The 21,866-nt window shown below is 41.5% G+C and overlaps 1 protein-coding gene across 1 annotated transcript in view; it reads left to right on the top strand.

Moving 5' to 3' along the window:
- Window positions 1–21,866, top strand: part of astn2 (astrotactin 2) — a 441,429-nt gene that overhangs the window by 321,110 nt on the left and 98,453 nt on the right. The window contains exon 14 of the mRNA XM_078288520.1: window positions 2,145–2,333. Coding sequence (XP_078144646.1) covers window positions 2,145–2,333 — 189 coding nt within the window. The remainder of the gene's footprint in view (window positions 1–2,144; window positions 2,334–21,866) is intronic.

Here is a 21,866-nt window from a genome sequence, read left to right as displayed (position 1 = left end):
TGTATCAACCTCTTTTTAAAAACTCATTTTCATTTTACCACTACTTTTTGTTTTATCTGCATATCGCTGTTGTCATCGCTGTTGTCAGGTGAAAAACCAATTTGGGTGATTTTCATGTTTTAACTTCACTTGATAGAGTACAGGCTCCTCTATGGGTTGAGAAAATTCTACGACCCTTGGTCAGATTGAACCCTTTCTAAACCCATTGGGTGAACACTAAATGTATTGTAGTCAAGCTAAAAATTAAGGCTGTTTATGAGTTCCTGAAAAGTTGACATTTTGGAGATACAAGATTTTCACCTAACAACGACAATATTTTGGTATAAAGAAAAAGAAAAAGAAAAATCAATAGCCTCCCTGGGAGGAATAGCCTTTATCTTTGGCTACTGTGCCCCTACTCAAATTTCTCAGAGTTATATTTTGTGAGGACAAGTAGTGTGAAGCAATGGGGAGACACAACCTCCCTGCTGCAGTGAACAGACTCAGAGGACAAGGAGTCACTCCCAGTCAAAACAACTCCAACCTCGCAAAGTCTGTCAGCAGAGCAGGGCAGCAGACCCACCGGGACAAGAAAAACAGAAAAACTGGCCTCACCAATGCTAAATTAGTAATCAAAATAATAAGGCTATTACTGGAGCAAACAAAAAGCATACGAACAAGCTTCTCTCTCTCTCTTTCTCTCTGTCTCTCTCTCTCTCTGTCTCTGTCTCTCTCTATTGCGGCTCCATGTGTGAGTCACAGGCACCAGCAGACTGGCTGAGAAACTCAAACAAACCCCGTCCCCTTCTCTTCTGGGTTCAATGACAACAGCCAGTCAAGTTATTTTTGGTTTTCTCTGTGACTATAGGCATAACACATCTGAATAATATTGAAAAAATATTACTGTCAAATGCATTATTCGTGCTTTGACAAATATTGTATTCGGAATCGGGAACATCCCTAGTTGAGACACTTTTAAAAGTGAACTTGTTGGTATGTACTAAAATTAAAACTGACTCCTAATTTGCATAGAGTATCACAGAAGCTGTTCCCCAATATGCTGCTATAGTTTAAAGCATGGCTCATTGACATGGCAGGCAACATTTCACACAACATTTACCAGTTGATGACAGTGTGATGCGGGGTGAGAGACATCACTGTGCCTCCTGGTCGCCAAATAGAAGAGTGCAGCTGAATTCCACTTAAGTTGTTTGAGATTTTGTTGATATCATCCTGGGGTGGTTCTCCACTTGACCCACAACACGCCACAAACCAGTCACCACTCCAGCAATAATCCAGCGAAAAGTCAGACACTTTTACTGAGACACTTTGCTTCAAGACATTCCCAGGTAGTGTGGTCAAGAGTCAAAGAATGCTGAATTTCAATGCAGGCATTAGAGGTTGCCAGGTATGCAACCTCATTCATAGAGTAGATGCATTCGAGTAAACAGATGGCAAACACCAACCAAGTATCCAACTGATTATAATCCAGTTTTTACCCCTGCATCCAAAGTATGCTATCAAGTCTGAATTAAACCTAATGAGATCACTATGTGCCGCCTCCCTACATGTTTCATTACCAAGTGAATGCTATCCAAACAGTGCATCTCAGGCATTTTTGAGGTAGGGAAATGCTGAATATGTATATCATGGCACATACATTGCCAGAGTTTGCACCTTACTAGAAATGCTGGCAGTGTGTGTTTTAAATGGTATACAATGGAGAGATTAGATAGGAAAACAATAGCAGCCTCTATGATCCATTGGGTTTTTAAGCTGTGTGCTCTGGTGTTTCTCTTCTGGGGATAGTGCATCTCACACTTCTAAGGCCTGTGAAGTGAAGGGTGTGTGAATGTACCTCTGTGGGCATGTTTGTTTGTGTGTGTTTGTGTGTGTGTGTGTGTGTGTGTGTGCACATCCCACATGTCATACAGTTTCAGTCTTTCAAATCACTTAAGGTACTTTGCATTTTGCTGCATCATGCATCAACCTGCCCCAGCATCAGCATTGAAAGTTATCTAGCCAGTCCTACAACATGCTGATCTATGCCACAATCTGCCCTATCATGTTTGGCAATTTGCCTGCACCTGTACACATGTCCCCTTTCACCTCAAGTGTATATGGGTTCATATACATTATATTGATGGCCTTCCTCTCCTCCTCAGGTGTGTGCAAGAGTACAAGCTGGCAGCGGATGGGCGCTCCTGCCTCCTGCAGACAGACAACTGCGAGGGACCAAAGTGCCCAAGGCAGGATGTCCGCTTCAATGACACCCTGTTTGGTGAGATGCTGCATGGATACAACAACAAGAGCCAGCAAGTCAACTTGGGACAGATATTCCAAATGACCTTCCGGTAACTAGTGTACAAGTGCACACACATACACATACACAGATGCACGCCCATCGTCAGAGTGTATACTCACTCTGACACACACACACACACACACACACACACACACACACACACAAGCAAGCATGCATACAGATATACACATGCAGACATTCATAAACGCAGGCAAGAGTATACATAATGACATGTACACTTGCATACACATGCATGTCAAAAAATAGCTCACACACACTTGCACACACACACATACACACAAATGTTCCTCATGAAAATTCACACGCATGTTCAGAAATATATAATTTCCCATATATACATGTGCACACTCATTCACACTCATTTTTTTTGTATTGGTATATATAATAGATAACTATAAATAATATTGTATATTTTCAGTTAATGACACTGTACTGCTTTCTGGAAGGTACAAGTCACACCATCCAAAGTGTATCGAAACCATAAAACTGTTATTGCTTAACAGCTTAACAGCGTGACAGCTTATTAAAAAATTGAAGACTACAAGATCACACAGGAAAAAAATGGCTGTTTATTTTTATTTTTTCTAATGTCAGTGGCAGCACAGTATATTCTGCCCTTGTGTCTTCAATCATATGATTGAAGTCTATGTTTGGGAAAATCTCTTGACAAAAATACAGGTTTTTTTTTATTTATTTTTTTTATTTCCATCCACCACCAGTGTAGATAATGCTTGCCATCCTCCCTTGAGAACTTTGCTTTCACATCTCAACTGTTTCCATTTCCCTGTGTCTCCAAGGAAGTATCAACAAGAGTAACTGTCCTCTTTTATCAGTGATGGTTTGTAGAGAGATACTAAGGCTTGTGATCCTCAGTGGAGCAGCTCTGACACTCAGTAGTAAGGTTTGCCATTAGGTGCTATATCTGTGTGCACATAATGTGTGTGTGTGTGTGTGTGTGTGTGTGTGTGTGTGTATGTATGCGTGTGTGTGGTGCACATAAGAAAGAGCGAGAAGGAGATGAGAGTGATGTATGTGTGAGGATTGAGAGTGATCCCCCGGCACTCCCTCTGTACTGGCAGCCGGCTGAAAGCCCGGCTTACTCTAATACTAAAGCCACATGCTACCTGCTGTTAGATGTGTGTGCAACAGTAAAATGCTTTTCCACTGCTCTGCTGTAGTGGGTCCGGTAATTACGCTGACCTAAACAGAGCCAGATGATTGTCTGTCTACCTCAGTTCAAATTCAAGTGAATGAGCCTACATAGATCTAACTAAAACAAAATGATTTAATACAGTATGCAACAAAATTAAACACAAGACAAAAAATTGCATGTTGGAGAGGCATAACAAGCCTTCCTAACCTTATTAGAAAAAAAAACTGTAAAATGGACCGTAACATGTAGAATGACAATGACATAAGGAAACAGATGAGACAAAGAGAAACATGATGTGGTGGAGAGATGGGACTATACAGCCAGCGCCAACGTCCACAGGAGCTAGAGCAGCACCCGCCACCGCTGCCAGGTACTCCTAACACATATCGATCTGAATCAGGCTTTCTATAGAGTACATGGCCCACTAGGTACCACTCATTCATGGAAACAGAGAACAAGCCACGCTGCCTCTAATATTTTTCTCATTTGATAAAATCTTTTTCATATTTAGGTGGCTGCGTTGAGTTGGTGGGGATTCTTTCATTTGCAGCATGCATCAACACTTTCATAAAAGAGAATAAATGTTATCCTATTAATACCTGATAATTTGAGACCCGACAGGATCTGATTTTATAAAGAAGTTTATCGGGCATGAGCAAAGTCTATTTTGAAAAAGTTTGAGAATATACAGCTTTGCATAGATCTCCTGTTTTTAATACATAAAGGCCACAGCCAAAGGTATTGTACTACACAACACTGCAGCATCACTTTTCTTTGGAGAAGTGCACATTTTCTGTTCAGAGAAATGTGGATCACAGAGAGTTTTTAAGAGAGTAATGTAAGGTCAGTCTTGAAATGCATCTGAAAACTGCTTTTGTGAAGTGTCTGATTTCAATGTATTACCATTGATGTAAGTTCACAGAATTCCTCAAAGAAGTCTAAAGCAGTTAATGTTAGTAAGAAAAAGATAAGTGCTGTGAAGTGGAAAAAGCAGAACATTTTGGGCAAAGGCTACTGCTATTCTTAATATTGGCTTTTCGGCTGAATCGGTTCTAAATGACATTCAATCCTCAGTCCTCTAAAAAATATTGCAATTTCTTATCACTGTTAGAGCAAAAATTCTCTGGCAGCAGAGTCCCTGAAAGTTGCGGTTGTGAAGTTAATTGGAATTTAATACATTAGTACACAATTGTTTCAGCAGCTGTCCTGGAAGATGCCTTAGGGATGCCTTGAAGGCACTCTCACCCAAGCAGGAGAGGTCTAATGGTTGCTGCATGTGTTAACTGGCACAGGGTGGTGTTTTCAAATGGCTGCCAACAAGGACAGATTTTGCTCATACGTAAGCCGTGAAGACAGATTGTGGGTGTAACAACAGGTCACTAGCACCAATTTCTGTTTCTTCATGTATTCAGTAGAAAGAATATACACTCCTCCAAAGCACATTTCAAACTAGAAGGGCACTCGGAGAGTGCAGACCTCCGCCAAGGCCAATAGTCCAGTCTTCTATGATATGCAAATGTGCAAGAGCAACCAATTCCAACTCCTATTTCTGGTGCAGCTCAAATCGAAAAGAGAATATTACTACATGAAAGTGTAAATTGGGGTTGGTATCAAAAAAAAGAAAAGAAAAATGTAACTATGCTTGAAAAAGCCTTTGATTGTTTGTGCAGACACTGTCAGCTTTAGATGACATCAAATTAAACTTTAAGTGAAGTCAATTTATAATCCCAATACTGAGTCAAGTCAAAGCAATGACAAAGTAGTCACAACAAGACTTAAGATAATACAAAAGAGAACTAGAAGGGCACTCGGAGAGCGCCGCCAAGGCCAATATTTGTGCTATTATTGCTTGTTCGTGAGGCTTGTTCGTGAGTCGGATCCGGATCCGCTCCAAAATTTAATGGTTTCTGCCTTGGCCCATGCTACACCCTTCCACGAAGTTTCATGAACATCGGGCCAGTAGTTTTTCCATAATCCTGCTGACAAACAGACAAACAAACAAACAAACAAACGGCACCGAATACATAACCTCCTTGGCGGAGGTAATAAACAAGCAAGCACTCAATTGAGAAAAAATGGTTGTTTATTCTTCACCAGAGATTGTATGCATCACCACTGTGCATCCAAGTTTGTTTTATGGGTTCTGTAAATACATTTTATTTCAGTTAGTCTTTACTAAGTTGTAAGACATCTGTCTTGACAATTTTCTTGAGTTATTCATCTTTATAAATCCTCCCAGACAAGCAAAGCACATAGGAATATAATCCTTTCTTCCCCCTGTCTCTAATTAAACGTATGTATTACTGCATGTCATCTCATCAAAGCGCTTATTCTGCTTATCAAGTCTGCTCCCTCTTTTGTCAAGAGAACAATAGCTCTGCCGTCTGAACGACTTCCCTTGAAAGATTCTCCAACGCCTTTCTATTTTTTTCATAGTAATATGTTACATTTTATATTCTTATCATGTCTTCCAAGTTCCCCAATGCCATCTTTGATATGTAGATTCAAGTCTCACCACACATCCCTTTCTGCCTCTCACCTCCTCTTGCTCCTGACTCCCTCGCTCAAACCTCTCCATTCCCTCACATCAATAGCCCATAGTGAAATATAAGATGACAGAAGAAAATTACATTATTTGGCCCACAGCATCACAGGTAGTGTTTTAATATTCAATATTGCCTGTGATTTATGACTGCGTTTTGCATACATTCTATTTGAAATTGGTCTCACTTTGCACATTCTCCTGTGCATAGGCTTGCAATGGGGCCAGGGGAATGGTTTTTTCAAATTGTTGTTATGAAATTACACAGTAATACAATTTCATGCGAGCATGCATTTGGGCAATCAGCCTACATGTGGTAATGCGAATGTTACGGCTGAGAACAATTCAATTACAATGTGAATGTAATGTTGCAATACTGGGAACTATGACTTGTGATGTAAAGATATGAAAACAGAGTTAGCAGTCTCTCCCATGATACATTACATTACCATATGCTTATAGCAAAAATCCACTGAAAATGTATGTGCGGTTATTCTTATGATCTTAGTCAGATGTTGCCAGTGAATTGACAGTGAATGTGATGATATAAATTGGTGTCGCATATTGAGGGCAAAGTGGTGTCACACATTAAGAACTAATTTCATACATATGTGGAAATAAATGAACTTTGTTCTTCATGTCTGACACCGTTTTATATCCACATCCTTTATACCCTTCAGATATTCAAATGCATACAGCTCCGCCACCCAGTTTTCAATTTAGTTGGCGAAAATTATTCTTTCTGCTTAGAAACAATACCAGAGTTGTTGGTTTTGGCATTTCGGTTTTCTATTTATAGAGTCCTTGTGCAATTCTGTCCTTTGTGCTCTAAAATGTTATAATGTCTCATGCATTGCCACTCGTGGATGTGTGTATATACACACACACACACACACACACACACACACACACACCAAATGACAATGGGCAGAGAGAGGTGGAGATGTGTGATGGGTGGTGGGGCAGTGATGACAGCCATCCATCAGTCCTGAAGAGTACATTTTTGGCCTTGCCACATGAACCACCCCTCCTAACACACACACACACACACACACACACACACACACACACAGTAACCACTATGTGTTGAGAGGGGGACAGAGCTCATTCAAAATTGCAAACATTCAGTCACCCAGCACTTGCTCAGTGGTGAGAGACAAACAACATAACCACATGCACAGATATGTACACACACAAAAAAAACTAGACACACTGCTTGGTGCACTGCGAAGGGACATTCAAAAATTTGAAAGCAGTGTGCATGGGAGAAAGTACAGAGGGTGCTGGCTAACCTGTTTACAGACAGCAGTGATGTGCTTTTCAAAGTTGTTCTCTTCTTTGCTCTCTCCATAGACGTCTAGAGGTTAGGTTATTTGATTGGTAAGGAGCACAGACAGTGATGTGTGTTTATCAGGTCACAGTTAATACACAGCCACTAGGAATGAGTCTAGAGGCAAATTATTAACTTTGAACTGTTAATTAATCATCAACAGAGAGTTTGGATAATCCATCACTGCGATTGCCCATTTTCAACCTTGTTCGGTTGCTGATTTTTTCCCTGGCTTGTCTACTGAAAAATGCACTGCAGAAGAAAGACTGGGAAATATGGGCTGATATGAGATGCAGTGATGCAGTGTTTTTTATTTATTTTATTCTTTTTTAGGGAAGGGAGAAAAGAGAGAAGTTTGTGCAGTTACACTGCCGCCCTTGTCACTCTGATATCTAAGACACTTGCTGTAAACAAAAGTAAAAGGAAAGACAAAGCGAATGCAGGTAAGGAAGAAAAGAGACAAAACCACTTCCGATATGCACACTGTACCAACCCCTCACCCCCCCTCACCTCTCAAACTGTGACAACACCAGAACATGAATAATTTGTGAATCTGGCAGCCCACAAGGCTCGCAGGCACAAACGCGGCCACATTGCCATGTTCCTCACTAATTTCCAGTATTTATCTCCTTGGTGCACACACAGTGGCTTCTCCTGGGGAGTTAAGTCAACACACATTACAAGGAGATCTCTTTCCACATAATGAGTAGCCAGGAGACTATTAGGCAGCCTATTCAGGTGAAGGGTTGAGCTCAAGCAGCTGCCCAAGGTTTCTGAGAAGCTCCTTCATTTTCCTTCTCAAACAACTACTCTGCTTGCTCATTCTGTCAGTGTCCTACAGTGAATATAGTGTTTGCCTTTTTCTTCCGTCTTTTGTGTGCGTGCATATGTCTGTATGTGTATGTGTGTTGTAAGTTGTAAACAGTTGCGTTTAGTTTATTGACGTTGATTTAACAGCGATTAGGATAGGAGTGAAAATTGTGTGTGTGTGTGTGTGTGTGTGTGTGTGTTGTTTGTGAGCAGCTTTTATGACTGACTCCCATTCAAAGGAACCTGAATAATAGCTTTGGAAAGATGTGGTGGAAAGGCATTTGGCGCTGTGAGGAACTGAAGGCACTCCATTCAGATTGACTCTGAAGGGGCAGTTCTTCTCTCTGTGGAGATGTTAAATGGATTCTCACAACATTATTAACTTCAACCGTTAAGTGCTAACACCCATATACACTCTCACACACTGTCTCTACACACACCTTCAGTTGCGTTTACATATATGGGATACGAAACATTGCCAGTTTAACTCATCTGGCCAACGGACTGAGTCTGGCTGATTGGCACAACCAATGACAGCTGCCACAGACGGCAAGGCACATTTGAAAATGAGGACAGCTTGTTCTGTCACTGGCGCTTTTGTTGTGATGTGCATTTAGTTTTAACGGTGTTGCTCTAAGCTAAGGGATTTCTGTTCTTAATTATCTGGTATGTTTACCTATCTATCCCCTAAGCACCAAGGAGTCTAGCTACTTTGTCACACCTGCATCTTTAACAGTCCCTGGCAGCTGCTGACTAACTTCTTCATATGCCGGGATGCCGACAAGCTGTCTTACATTTTTCTACATACAACATGTTAAATGATTAAGTTATGCACACTTGATCCATCAATTCAGTGGCTTTGTTTTCACATACCGTATTTCAATAAATAACTTTTACAGAAATTATACTGGTCCACCTGCAATTTTTGACACAAATTGCAGGAGACAGTTTTCTGGAATTCTGGCTCTCATTCACACATTAACAGCTAAACAGAGAAGGAATTTATGAAAAACACTGCATGTGTGAAAGGGGTTTTTAAACTCCTCTCTACTCTTTCCCTTTTTCACACCTTCTAAACTACATCTACACACACACACACACACACACACACACACACCTACACACAAAACTTCATGAGGCAGTGTAGACAGAAAATGCTAATTTCCTGAAAGCCTCTGTGATTCCTCCGTCACTGTGACTTAGTAGAAGTAAGGTAAGGTGGTTGAGGAGATTGCACTAGCAGTGTGTGTGTGTGTGTGTGTGTGTGTGTACGGGCGTGTGTGTGTATGTGCGCATGAGTGTGTGTTTATGCGTGTGTGTATGTGTGTGTGAGATCAATGCTGAGGCAGCCACTCTCTGCTCGCTAAATCACATGGCAAGGCAGACCTGAACCTAATAGACCTAATATCAGCTAACGTCAGAGAGGCTTATAGCTGACTACCTGCTGTTTGACTGAAGAGAGCAAGAGAGAGAGGTGGAGTGGTAAAGAGAGTGATAAGGGGTGCAAAATAAAACGAAGAACAAAATAAATTGAAGGGGAAAAGGCTAAATCAAAAGAGCAAAGTTGAGCAAAAGTTGGAGAGTGAGACATTGTGAGAGATAAACTGTGAGAAAAAATGTGAAAAAGGAAAAGAGAGAGATGAGGCTGCTTGAGTGTGCTGGTCCGTGTGGCGGTAGCCAACCATGCCTATCTGTGTGTGGAGGATTAACTTTGCCTTACGGGGACTGAGGACCAAGTATTTTAACCTCTGGCACTGGGGGCTTTGTTAGAGGTACGGTGTGTTTCAGGTATGGGGGAGTTTTTGCTGCTATGTTTGAGGTGATTTAGTGAATTCACGGTTACCTCTAAGCTATCATATTAATAATAATTCATTACATTTATATAGCGCTTTTCACATATCGGGGGGAGGGGGCGACTCAACTCATCCACCACCGGTGTGTAGCACCCACCTGGGTGATGCACGGCAGCCAGTTTTGCACCAGAACGCTCACCACACATCAGCTATCTCAGTGGAGAGTAGAGGACTGAAAGGGCCAATTAGGTAACGAGGGATGATTAGGTGGCCATGATGGAATGAAGGCCTGTTTTTTTGGGGGGGAATTTTGCCAGGGCACCGGGGTTACACCCCTACTCTTGCAATGAGTGCCGATGGGATTTTTATTGACCATCATCCGAAGGACGGTGCTCACTCACAGGACAGAGTCCCTGTCTCTGCCTTGGGGCATTGGGGATATTATTCATGAGACCAGAGGGAAGAGCACCTCCTACTGGTCCTCCAACACCACTTCCAGCACCAGGTGGTCTCCCATCCAAGGACTAACCACAGCCAGACTTGCTTAGCTTCCCAGACAAGCTAGCGATGTGATGCAGGAGCTATGGTGCTGGCGAATATTAAACACAAACTGCCATAACAAGCTGAGAAAGATGTTGCCAAAGGTTTGTCAAAATAAAACTCAATACATCACAACAGGTCACAGATTGTAGGCTACACAAATAATTATTTGCTGCACACTATATACTGTAGCTAACTGGGCAATCCCCTGGGTAATTTTGACTAGAGGTTCTCTAATATAAACATGCATCCTTAGGTGATGGATTTGAGTTCTGTGCTCAAGGAGGGACAGTGAATGAAGTGAAATATATGCTGCTATCAGACCTCGGGGGACAAAGACCCGTTTCTCCACTAAAGCACTAATGCATGGCTCAAATGAAACTGTGTGTTTGGAGTTGATTGAACAGCCTGTTCTCTTTCCCACTTAGAGCCTTCGCAATTATTCTGTGAGAATTTGACAGCATACTTTATATAATTTTTGCGTAAATGTACTCCCAAGCCACTCACTCAATCCTTCACCTTGCGGAGTGATGAATTTCTATTTCACACATCACTTTTTTGAATTTCTGTATGGCATCAATGCATGACAAGAGCCAAGGACAATGAATTTAGTTTCTGTAATTAACCTAGCTGGTCATGCTGTTGTGCAGTCGTGCTAGCCTGATAAAAATCACTTGCATTTGCAGGAGCCACTAAATCAATAAGAGACTGGAGAGGAAAAAATGAGAATATGCAGCATAAATTAAGTATCCTGGGCCTGAGAATGTGATGGAGTTGCCTCACTGGGCCTAGCTAACGATGCTAGCCATCCAGAGCGGCTTCAGCTCCCTCCCACTGTCACTAAAGGAAAAGTGTGTGGACTAATGTGCGGACTATAGGGCTAATCCCCTAAAGCAGTGGCTAGATGTTTGATTAATGAACTACAACTGCAGCAATGAACTGCAGGGTGGATCCACTTGTAATTTTGTTTCCCCTCTGGACTACTAAATAACCTTCATCGCTCTTCCTCTTCCCCATCCCTCTTTCTCTCTCACTCTGCTTTTCGCTGCCTGAGATTGTTCAGTTTTACGCTAAAACTTGAGCGTTCATAAATAATTCATGAATATTAATTCATAAATCTACAGTATGTTCAGATGGTGCTGTTCCTACCCATTTCTCAGCTATATTTAACTGTAAGAAGCTGGCTACATTAAGTATTCGCCCACTTACCTCTGCAAGGCCATAGTATGGAACCATTAATTACCACTTCTGTGATGCAATTTCCACAGCCTGCTATTCAAGATGAGCCTACACATAACAATTCTACTTCAATTAGTCATATCACATTGAGAGGCAGAAAACGAGATGGCATAATCACATTTAATCACGCCTTCATGTCAGTCATATGGCTCTATAATAACACTCTATAATAAAAGAATCAAAAGAGTGCCTAGCTGTCTTGGCCCATTACCGCTGATCAAACACACTGAGGATGGGACTGGGGGAGTTGTGACAAGACTCTTAAATGCTCTGTGTGTATCGGGGTGCCAGAAAACACAACAGGCCTTGATGTAAGTAAGTCTTTCTTTTGGTGGAGAAAGCATGTTAGCCTTGGTGATGGATGCACGCACGCACTCACAGACAAAAACACAGACACACACGCACACACGCACACACACAGGGTTACATGCACGTACACACACAGGCTTACTTCTGAGGGTCAAGGCCTTTCATCTGAGTCCCAGTAGTGCTCCTTATGGTGTGCACAGACTCCCTGTTGTGAATTTCTCAGTCCACAGTTTCCATTGTGCGTTTCATTTTGTAAAGCGCTCTTCCTCTTTGCTGTTATTGTAGATTCATCTCCCTTGAAACCCCCATAAGGCCAACTTCACATTTGAAGAGTTGAATAGGCAGTAACCTTGATTGATTAAAAATATATTTTCTTTTTTTTTCCCAAAATAAAACATGGTCAGACTGCTGTGCCTCGTGAGTGTTGTGCCAAGCAAGGAATGCTAACCTCCCATTCTATTCTATTGTGCTCTCTATCTAGCAGTCAAATGCTGGTAAGTGTTGTTCCACTTTCAGGGAGATGACAAAAGAATCTATCAGGACTGGAGTTTCGAGCTGCTGGTCATGGTTCCTTCCACATGCCATTCCACAGCTATCTGTGTGTGTGTGTGTGTGTGTGTGTGTGTGTGTGTGTGAGAGAGAGAGAGAGAGAGAGAGAGAGAGAGAGAGAGAGAGAGAGAGAGAGACAAGTGTGTAAGGATGCATTGCATGTAGACACATATGGGAGAGAGAGAGAGAAGGAGAGAAAGTGAGAGTGGAGTAATAAAAAGTAGAGAAGCAACAGCTCTAATCAGGGCCACAGCCAGCTGGCCTGCATGCCCCCTCTCTCCTGCATTAGCTAGCTCCATCTCTATGGTAATGTGCCTGGCCACCAGAGTTCATTTCCACAATTTCCTAAGGCAGACCAACACAGATATCAAGGTATAAAAAAGGTTTATGCAGACTCGCATTTAATTTCAATTGTATGCACAACCCAAGAGAATGAAAGTGAGGTTGAGTGGCACTGTGTGTGTGTGTGTGTGTGTGAAGGAGAGAAAGAGAGAGAGAAAGAGCGACAAAAACAGTCAGCGATATAATGTTATGCAACAAGAAATACTTGTGTTACTCTTATTATATTACACAACATGCCTCTGCATTCCCTCACCTACACATATTTCAAATACGAATGCTTTAAATGTTGCTTTTTATGGCTTTATTAAGATTTCATGTGCAACGTTTGTGACAGGCCCCACAGTGATGACCACTGAACGATCTGAGTGACAGGGCAGCAGCCTGCAACGTATTGATCGGTCAGCATCCTATACTGAAACTCACATACAGACACCAACACACACACACACACACACACACACAACCACAAACCCCATCACACACTTTCCAGCAGGGCCTGTTTCATTGACACCATCAACTCCCAAGCCTAATCAATAATGGCCATGACAAGTCATCAAATCACCTCCTCTCAATGGAATCATTTATCAACTGAGCGGCGGCTGCCAGTATAATAAGAGAATGTAACACAAGTCTCAAGGTAAACATCTCTGATTGCTTTATTATAATACAACTTAGTCTGTATTCTGGTGCTGTCCTCTAATAACTCTTTAATTCTTCATTTGGGGCTTGTTTCCCTCTTTTATGAAGGTGATAAAGTGGAGAGCACATTGGGCTGTGTTGCCAAACGATACTCCTGGGTGACACTGGGTGTTTTATCATTGTTATGACTCAGCTGACAGGCCCCACTCTCATCAAGCATTTATTCAAACAACAGATATTAAAGCTATTAAGCATATTACATGCAATTGGATCGGCTCCCGACCACAGCGCTCATAAATCTCTGATTGTGCAGTCCAACATATTGGTGAACGGCTCTCAAGGGCAAGTTTGGGAAAGTTTTCGAAGCAATGGAATGGAAACGGCAGGGAGAGAGCTGGTTGTATGGTTCTGATTGTTTAATAATGTGATAAGACATATTAAATGTTGAAGATTATGACCCGTGGTAACACCATTCAACTGTATTTGCAAGCAGAAACTTTGATGATGGATGTAAATGTGCTTAATTCTAAATGCCTTCCTCCTTTTATTGTTAAATGATTGATAGTGGTTTGAGGTGTACAAAAGATGCTGATTGTAATATAATTGTTTCAAAGAGACATGTTTAGAGACATTATTAGAAAGCTACACAACACTGCCAGTTGGCCTTTGCATGATGGTGAATAACAGTAAATTAGGTCTCAAATAGAGAATATTCTTACTTCAATGCAGAGGTTATATTAGGTGAAAAGCTGCAAGGCAGGGGCTCTGTTTGCCCATCAGGTTGCCATTTACACATATTTTAAGAGAGTGCAGTTGAGACACCCCGAGCATTCCCGTGCTATTGCAGCTTTTTAACAAGGCACTCTTTCTCTTTTCTCTGCTTCCTTTTGTTCTGCTCTTCCTTTTCAAGCACTGGGTAATTATCCCATTTAGGGCTACATCAGAACAGCATGGCAACCAAAGACATTATAAAAGCACTGCGTTGTGCGGGATGTCAAATTTTCTGTCGGTTGCTCTCTGTCTCTCTCTGTGGAGGGGGCTCTGTGCGGAAGAGAAGGAGACAACTTATGAATACACACCACATGAGCATAACTGGTTTTAGCCACTTGCAACTGCAACATATTATATTTTAACAAGTACAGATCCTGTACAGGCCCATGGCGCGTGTGTTGAATTCTACTAGCTGCGGCCACACTGATCTGTCGGAAAACTGACAGAATTATTGACGGATAGATTTCTGTCCATTGGGCTGTTTTGGAACGTCAACATGGTGGGAGAGGCAGAAATACAGCAGCCTAGCTTCGCTCATAACGATGCTACTTCATAGAAACAAGTTAAATTCACTTGAACACATTGTTTTGTCACTCACATTGGGTTGAAAATAGGAAAGAATGTCTAGTTTCTTCTTTCTCTACATTTTCACAACACAACCTGTCAGCTCCGCGGCTCAGATTAAACTGGATGTGCTTGTCATTTGATTGTGCGTTTGTTTAATGTCGCCCGGCTTCCCGGTTGAGTGGAGTTTTCCGTTTTTAAGCACTGTGATTGGCCCGAAAGTCCAAACACAAACCAGAAAGCTTTGGTCATAAAACGAACCGAACCATTAGTTTAAGCTCCTAAAACAGATACAACCACCGGTACTGCTCTGTATTTATTTTTTCAGAACCGGAACGCACGTTACATCGTCAAATTCACTCCCGGAACGGCGTACCGGTGCGTTCCGGGCCAATGACTCCCTTGATAAAGCCTAGATTTGTTTCCTCTGTCAAGAGACTCGGGGCTAGTGAGATCAAATATGGCATTATCCAGTGTATGACACTGAATGTGGCGTTTAGCCCATAGGCGAGAGGCCATCTCTTAGTCAGATACACCCTCTAGAGGCCATCTCACGAAGCAACATCTCACTAAGCGTTACCTGACTGACTGACTGACTGACTGACTGACTGACTGACTGACTGACTGACTGACTGAATGCATGACCTGAATTTGACGTGTCACATTTGTACTTGTTAACAATGTTGGATTATTCAGTGTTTCCCCACAAAAAACAGGATAGTAATATTCAATGTCTGGGCCAACCAGGGAGGCAAATTAGACTACTGTAATAGCCTGGTATTGATATTTTTTTTAATTGATAGTTTCACTAGCATAATTCAGACTGATTTTTCTGTTATTTTCTTGTACTTCTGTTGAGAGAAGTAGAGATTACTCTCGACCAATTACAGTCTGCTCCCGTGGATCGTTCTTGACCTTAAAAGCTTGACATAGCTCAGAGGGGTGCTTCTCTTGTCAAGCCAAGCAAAGAATTAATTGTGCTCTTCCTGTTTGAAAGCAACAAACATTTTGTACCATTAAGAATATTTGAATAAAAATGTGCCTAGTGATTTCTGGCTTCCAGCTCAAATATATTAAGTCCCATCTTGAGTATGATAAATTAGAGACATGAAAGTCTTGGTCATTAGCCACACTGTCAATTTTTCAACAGGCACCTCAGTTAATTAACATCAGGAGGGTGTGTGACAAGGCTCACTCTTTCACACCGCCCTAGTGACCTGGGAAATAGGAGGATCGACCATCACTGTGAAAGGGTCAACACCGCAAAATGATGCTGGGCTAGATCGGGTCCCACCTCGGTCCGACTCTGCTGTTTGGTGTTAAAGTTCAGTGCTTTACCCATATTTCTTTGTGTCTGGAGCATAACATCACCATGCTAACACATCAGCTTTTGATGATGCTGTAAGGTGACAGCCCATAGGAGATTCCCATGTAAGAAGCTCGGCATGAATTGCCTCCTACAGGGGATCGACCCGGATCAGCAAACTAATAAAATAATATTCCCAGGTGGCTTGTGAGAAACGGCAGGTGTGTGTGGTCATAGAGCAGATGATTACATTAACAACTGTGTGTGTGTGTGTGTGTGTGTGTGTGTGTGCGTGTGCGTGTGTGTGTGTAGGATCACTTGCACATCTACATTGTTTATGCATATTTGTGCACCTTTCTATCTTGATTTGTATTTTGAGAGAGAGAGGGGGAGAGAATGCCAAGTAACAACATGGTTTGAATCCAGGTTCACAGCCCACTGAATGACCAGGACATAATTGCACTATTTATAAAAACATTTCTCCGGCCTGAGAGTGAACACTCAAATTAAGAAACTAAAATCATATCATGCTCCCCATTTGTGCCCATATCCCTCATCCTCTACCCCTCTATCTACCGCTCTCTCTGTTCATCCTCACCTTGTGTCTTATCATAGTGAAATCCATACAGGCTGAGTGTGTTATTCTGAGAGATTGGGATCAAATGGACCACATGCTGGGAAACCCAGGGGCTTGAAGTGAGTGATTAAGTGTTTTATTTAAGCAAGGGTGACACGAACAGAGCCATGCAGATCCAGTGTCAGCTTACATAACATTGTGTTCCTGACAGGAGGAAGTACAAAGGAGGATAGGGACATGTGAATAGTGTGCACTGACAAATGCACAGACACACACACTCACGGATGTATGCCGTAAGTAGGCAGGCAGACAGACAGGGATTCGCACACAGAAACGGTAATACACAGACAAAAGACGAAAATCCCACGGTCTGTCAGTGGATGAAAGGACACCATTTTTAAGGAAGGTAGACCTCACTGCTTGAATTAGCAATGGGCTGACAGGAGGCAGGGATGTAAATTAAATAGGTCACATGGTCACTTAAGAATATAAATTAGCTTAACCCGCTGACTTAACCCATGTCACTATAGTGGAATCAAAGGCTCAGTCCAATTTACCTGGTGAGGTAGTAGTCAAAATGAAAAACATACTGCTCTACCACCCAGACATGAGGTGAGTTGAAAGGTGCAACACTCAATGCCTGAGGTTAAAATGACAACGTTGTTCAATTAGTTAAAAACATATGTAATTGCATTGATGTTTCGGCCGTACATGCAGCCTTCCTCAGAATGCCATGACATAGAGTCTCACTGTGCTCACTATAAAAAAGAAAATCTTGTAACTCATAATGTTGTGATTTTGAGTGGTTGGCTCAGACTGATTTTGAATGCTACATAATCTGGTTAGCACTGGTTTTCTACCTCTCATCGCGAAATAGCCAAGCTAGGATCTCCAAGGTGTTTTCCCATATCTTATTCAACTAATAAGATCAATCATAAGGAGTAATTCATCTTATTCAACTTAATAAAGATTGTCTGTACTTTGGACTCGGTACAAGACGGGTCAAAAACAAATACAAAATTGTGACTCGGACAGAAGCAATTTGCATAACCAAAGATCCAAAGATGAGCATCATAGTCTAAGACCCCATTTACACCTGGCCTTCCATGCAACTTGTATCCAGATTTTATCCGGATGCGATTTATCCACATTACCAAAAATACATCTTGGGCAGCCAGATAGAAATCCGATTGCCCTCCCCCCTCCTCAAACATCTGGTTTCATTTGTACTTCAGCCGAGTCTCATCCATATCCAACCGATGGTAGAGGTTTTTGCCTCTAGCCTGACAGTGTTTGCTTCCTCAGCTCTGCTCAGATCAAAACAAAACTGCATGCTATTTCTCTTTCCGGTTACGTTGCTGGGGACATAACATTTTGGGTGCAGTATAGAGATTACGTATGTGCTTGAAGAAACATTTCCATTTACACTTGGCCAACTTGCGGCCACAATGTGATTTTAATCCATCCCCAATGTGTCTTGGGTGCATTTACACCTGGATTTTTATGTGGATAAATGCGATAGGATTGCTATCCAATCACTCAAGATGTATTTAAATGCCAGGTGTAAAAGGGGTTTTAGTCTTTCTGTGTGTGAGTTGTGGACCTACTTTATTATGTTAATGTAGTTCCAAATTATGTATGACAGAGGGTCAATACCCTGGGGTAAAGAAACAAATTGTTGAATTGCAGGACATTGCAGGTAGGTGGGTGGGTGGGTGTGACATGATTCACTGGCTCTACAGGAGCCATTGTGTAAATTGGTAACACATTGTTTGAGAGTGTTTGTCCTGCTTGGAGCCCACAATCATTTAAGTTCTGGCAGGGGTGGAAGGTAGTTGAAGGAATAATTGCTTTATTTTCCGTCCTAAAAGCTCATGGTGTTTAGAATCAGACTTACCTGCTGTTTGGTTAAGAAACATTTTATACTCTCATCTCAAATTCTGCAATATTTTAAATAGACCCTCTTAAATCGTCATGGCTTACAGAGCCTTATACATCCCTCTCATCATAGTTTTACTGGCCCCTAGCAAAAAAAGACCATAATATATTTGTTGGGGTTTGAAAGAGTTATTGATCAATACCAATCACCTCTGCCTCTCTCTCTGTATTTCCAACTGCTCAACTATGAAGGACAGTGCTGCAAGCAAGTGACTAGAGTTACAACACATTCATTCTCAAGATGAGAAAGCAAATGACAAAGCAGTATTATGTTGCATGGTGATATAATATTTATTCACGATATGTTTCTGTTGGATCTCTGACATAATTAGCTAGCTTACTCGTTCTGTCATGAAAATGTGATTTAAAAAAAAAAAAATTGGTCTGTCAATTAATGTTATTGTAATCTGTGCCAGGTGTATGTTGCAATTCCTTGGTCGCTGATGGAGGTCAATAAAACTCATAGATTACCTAATGCCCTTTTAAAGACACTGTCAATGACAAAATGTTGAAATCTGAGCTTGAAAGAGGATGATGGCTTATAAGCAGAAGAGATTTGTGTGTGTGTGTGTGTGTGTGTGTGTGTGTGTGTGTGTGTGTGTGACAAGCATATGTGCATGGGGGCGTGTATATACTGTATGTTACAGCACAACTTCCTGAATACATTTCTCTGCCTTCACAGACAAAGAACAATTAAGGCAACTTCTTTGAGCCTGAGAACGGAACAAGTCAGACAAAGGTGCAGGAAAAGCAAGAGAACACTGCAACCTACACTTTAACCTTTGAAACACACAGAAAACACTGATGTCCCTGGACTGAACCTGACACCATTAGCCCGCCCTTTGGTAAAGAGAAAGAGCAGCCTCTAGTGGTGGAGATGATGACTGTGCCCTTTCTCCTTTTTCTTCCAGTTCTGTACTCATTTATTCAGCATAACAGGGAGTACATATAGCAGTGATTTTGGTATCTTGATTCCACACTCATGAGAGCGTGTCATCCCTCTCCAGGCCGATGTAATTCATTAAGCGTGTGGCCAGGGAAGGGCTGAATCTTCAGTTTTGGTGGGACTTACAGAATGCTTCACAAACCCCCAGATTTTTTAAACATATGGAAACAAAATAAATCAAGGAAAATGTAGCTGTAACATGAACTTGATTTGTCTTTGGGATTTGTCTTTGGCATTTGACATGCAGAAGAAATAGTTATTATTTGACTCATAAAACTTATAGCAGGACAGTGTTTGGGATAGGAAGTAATATGAAAAAGTGTGACACATAGTTTTACCATGATTGCCATAAATCATTGAAAAAAAATCACTGATCCTGGAGTGTAGAGTCCATGTAATTAGTAGATTGTATTCTCATTATATGTGGCACCTTATGTGAAAATTGATATACAGAACTCTCCCTTTCCCACTTTCTCTCCCCCAAGCACAAACACACAGTCACACACACTTACGCACGACACACAGCAACAATATCAGAGAAGCTTGTCAAAAGTTTAGGAAATGTTATAATGCAAACCTTTCAGACAGAGAGTAGATTCTGGGTTTTAAAAGGAAAGGATTATGTTAAGGTGGCACAACGTGAATAATACATTTGCCTTCAACTCCAACAACTTTGGTTCAATTCCCAACTCATGTCAAGATGTTTCCTACTGTGAGTGATGTTTTACTGTTTAGCAAATGTGTTTCTAATTTAACCGTAAACTTAACCATTAGCTAACCTTTTCATGTGACGAACAGGAGAAAATGGCATGTCCAATCTGTGCTATTGTCACACAATCCAAATTCATGGTGGAGGAACGTAATCTTGACATAATTTGGGTCCACAACATATTTATATGTTATGATATCGCAGATTATAATCTGCAATTTAGAGCATTTGATGAAATTGTGTGACATTGTTTTAGCTCTGTGGGTTCAGATTCAGATACAAACGCAGTCTTTCTCTAGGCCGATACACACGGGGTCTTTCAAATCACTGGCGTCAGCAATTGAGCTTCAATTAAATTAAATAAATTCTTTAGCCATTAGCAGAGAGAACCATATGCATCTAATTGGCTTTGTATGTCAATGTGAACAGGTCAGCTCATTATTGAGGAAGTCACAGTGTTTAGGGATTGGGAAATCTGAGCAGACAAAGGCCAACAATTTAGTCCTGCCAGAGGCAGTCCGCACCAACGTGATCTGGTGTGGAACAAGGAAAGACACAAGAAGGTTAGATATGCTCAACAAATAGTCGAGCTTGAACAGTGAGGCTGAAAAAACAGGATACACTCCGTCTCCGGCTTGGTGCCACGGATTTGTCGGCATATTCAATACTGATTTACTCAGGGAATTAGGGATTTCATATTTCATTTATTTAGCCTTTTACAGGAATTTGCTTTGCATTGAGTCAGACATTTACAGACATTTCACACAGATAACATTTAAGACATCAAAGAATGCACATAAACTACAAAATAGGAATGACAGTGCAACATTTCAACATACAGGCAAGCTAGGTGCTGCAGCAGGTTAGAGTCAGGATTATGGTGCAGAGTCAGGGGGTAAAGTGAATTTGTAGGAGTTCATTAATTTGATGCTGCAGGGTACAAATGATTTGTTTTTGCTGCAGGCAGATGGCATTAAGGTGTATTCACTGTACAGGATATGGGTGGGATTGCTGGTGTTGCGTCTGGCTATTCCTTGTTAGTGCTTACATCAGGCCACAAAGGCAGCCTCTGAACCAGCTGAAAATCCACCCAGGCTCTGGCTTAAAAGAAAGGACATTAGTTAGGGTCTAAATTATAGAAATTAATCTCATGAATAAAGTAGAAGTTTATCATATGGTGGCATAAGTATTGTAGCAAAAGTGGGTAATGCTAAACTCCTTGTATAATTGTTTCCGCAGCTAAATTTAACTTCTGCTGACACAGTTTGGTTTCTCAACTGTGGGTGAGCTGTGTCAAGCCAGCAGGGTCAGCCGCCCCTTTAAACCACAACTGCAGGTACAGTTCAGTTTCTGAACTGATGGGTGGGCTAAGCACGGTCAGCTGTCCCTGTATTGTTTATAAAATTGGGTTTCTGAACTGCTGAGTGTGCTGTTTTAAACCAGCTGGGTAGGCCTCCCATTACTCTGACTGTTGGTAGAATGTGGTTTCTAAGAAGCACATGTA

Source organism: Centroberyx gerrardi, chromosome 2 (genome assembly GCF_048128805.1).
Source record: "Centroberyx gerrardi isolate f3 chromosome 2, fCenGer3.hap1.cur.20231027, whole genome shotgun sequence".
Classification (NCBI taxonomy): Eukaryota; Metazoa; Chordata; class Actinopteri; order Beryciformes; family Berycidae; genus Centroberyx; species Centroberyx gerrardi.
Note: the sequence above shows the minus strand (reverse complement) of the source record. Positions and strands in the feature narration are given on the sequence as shown.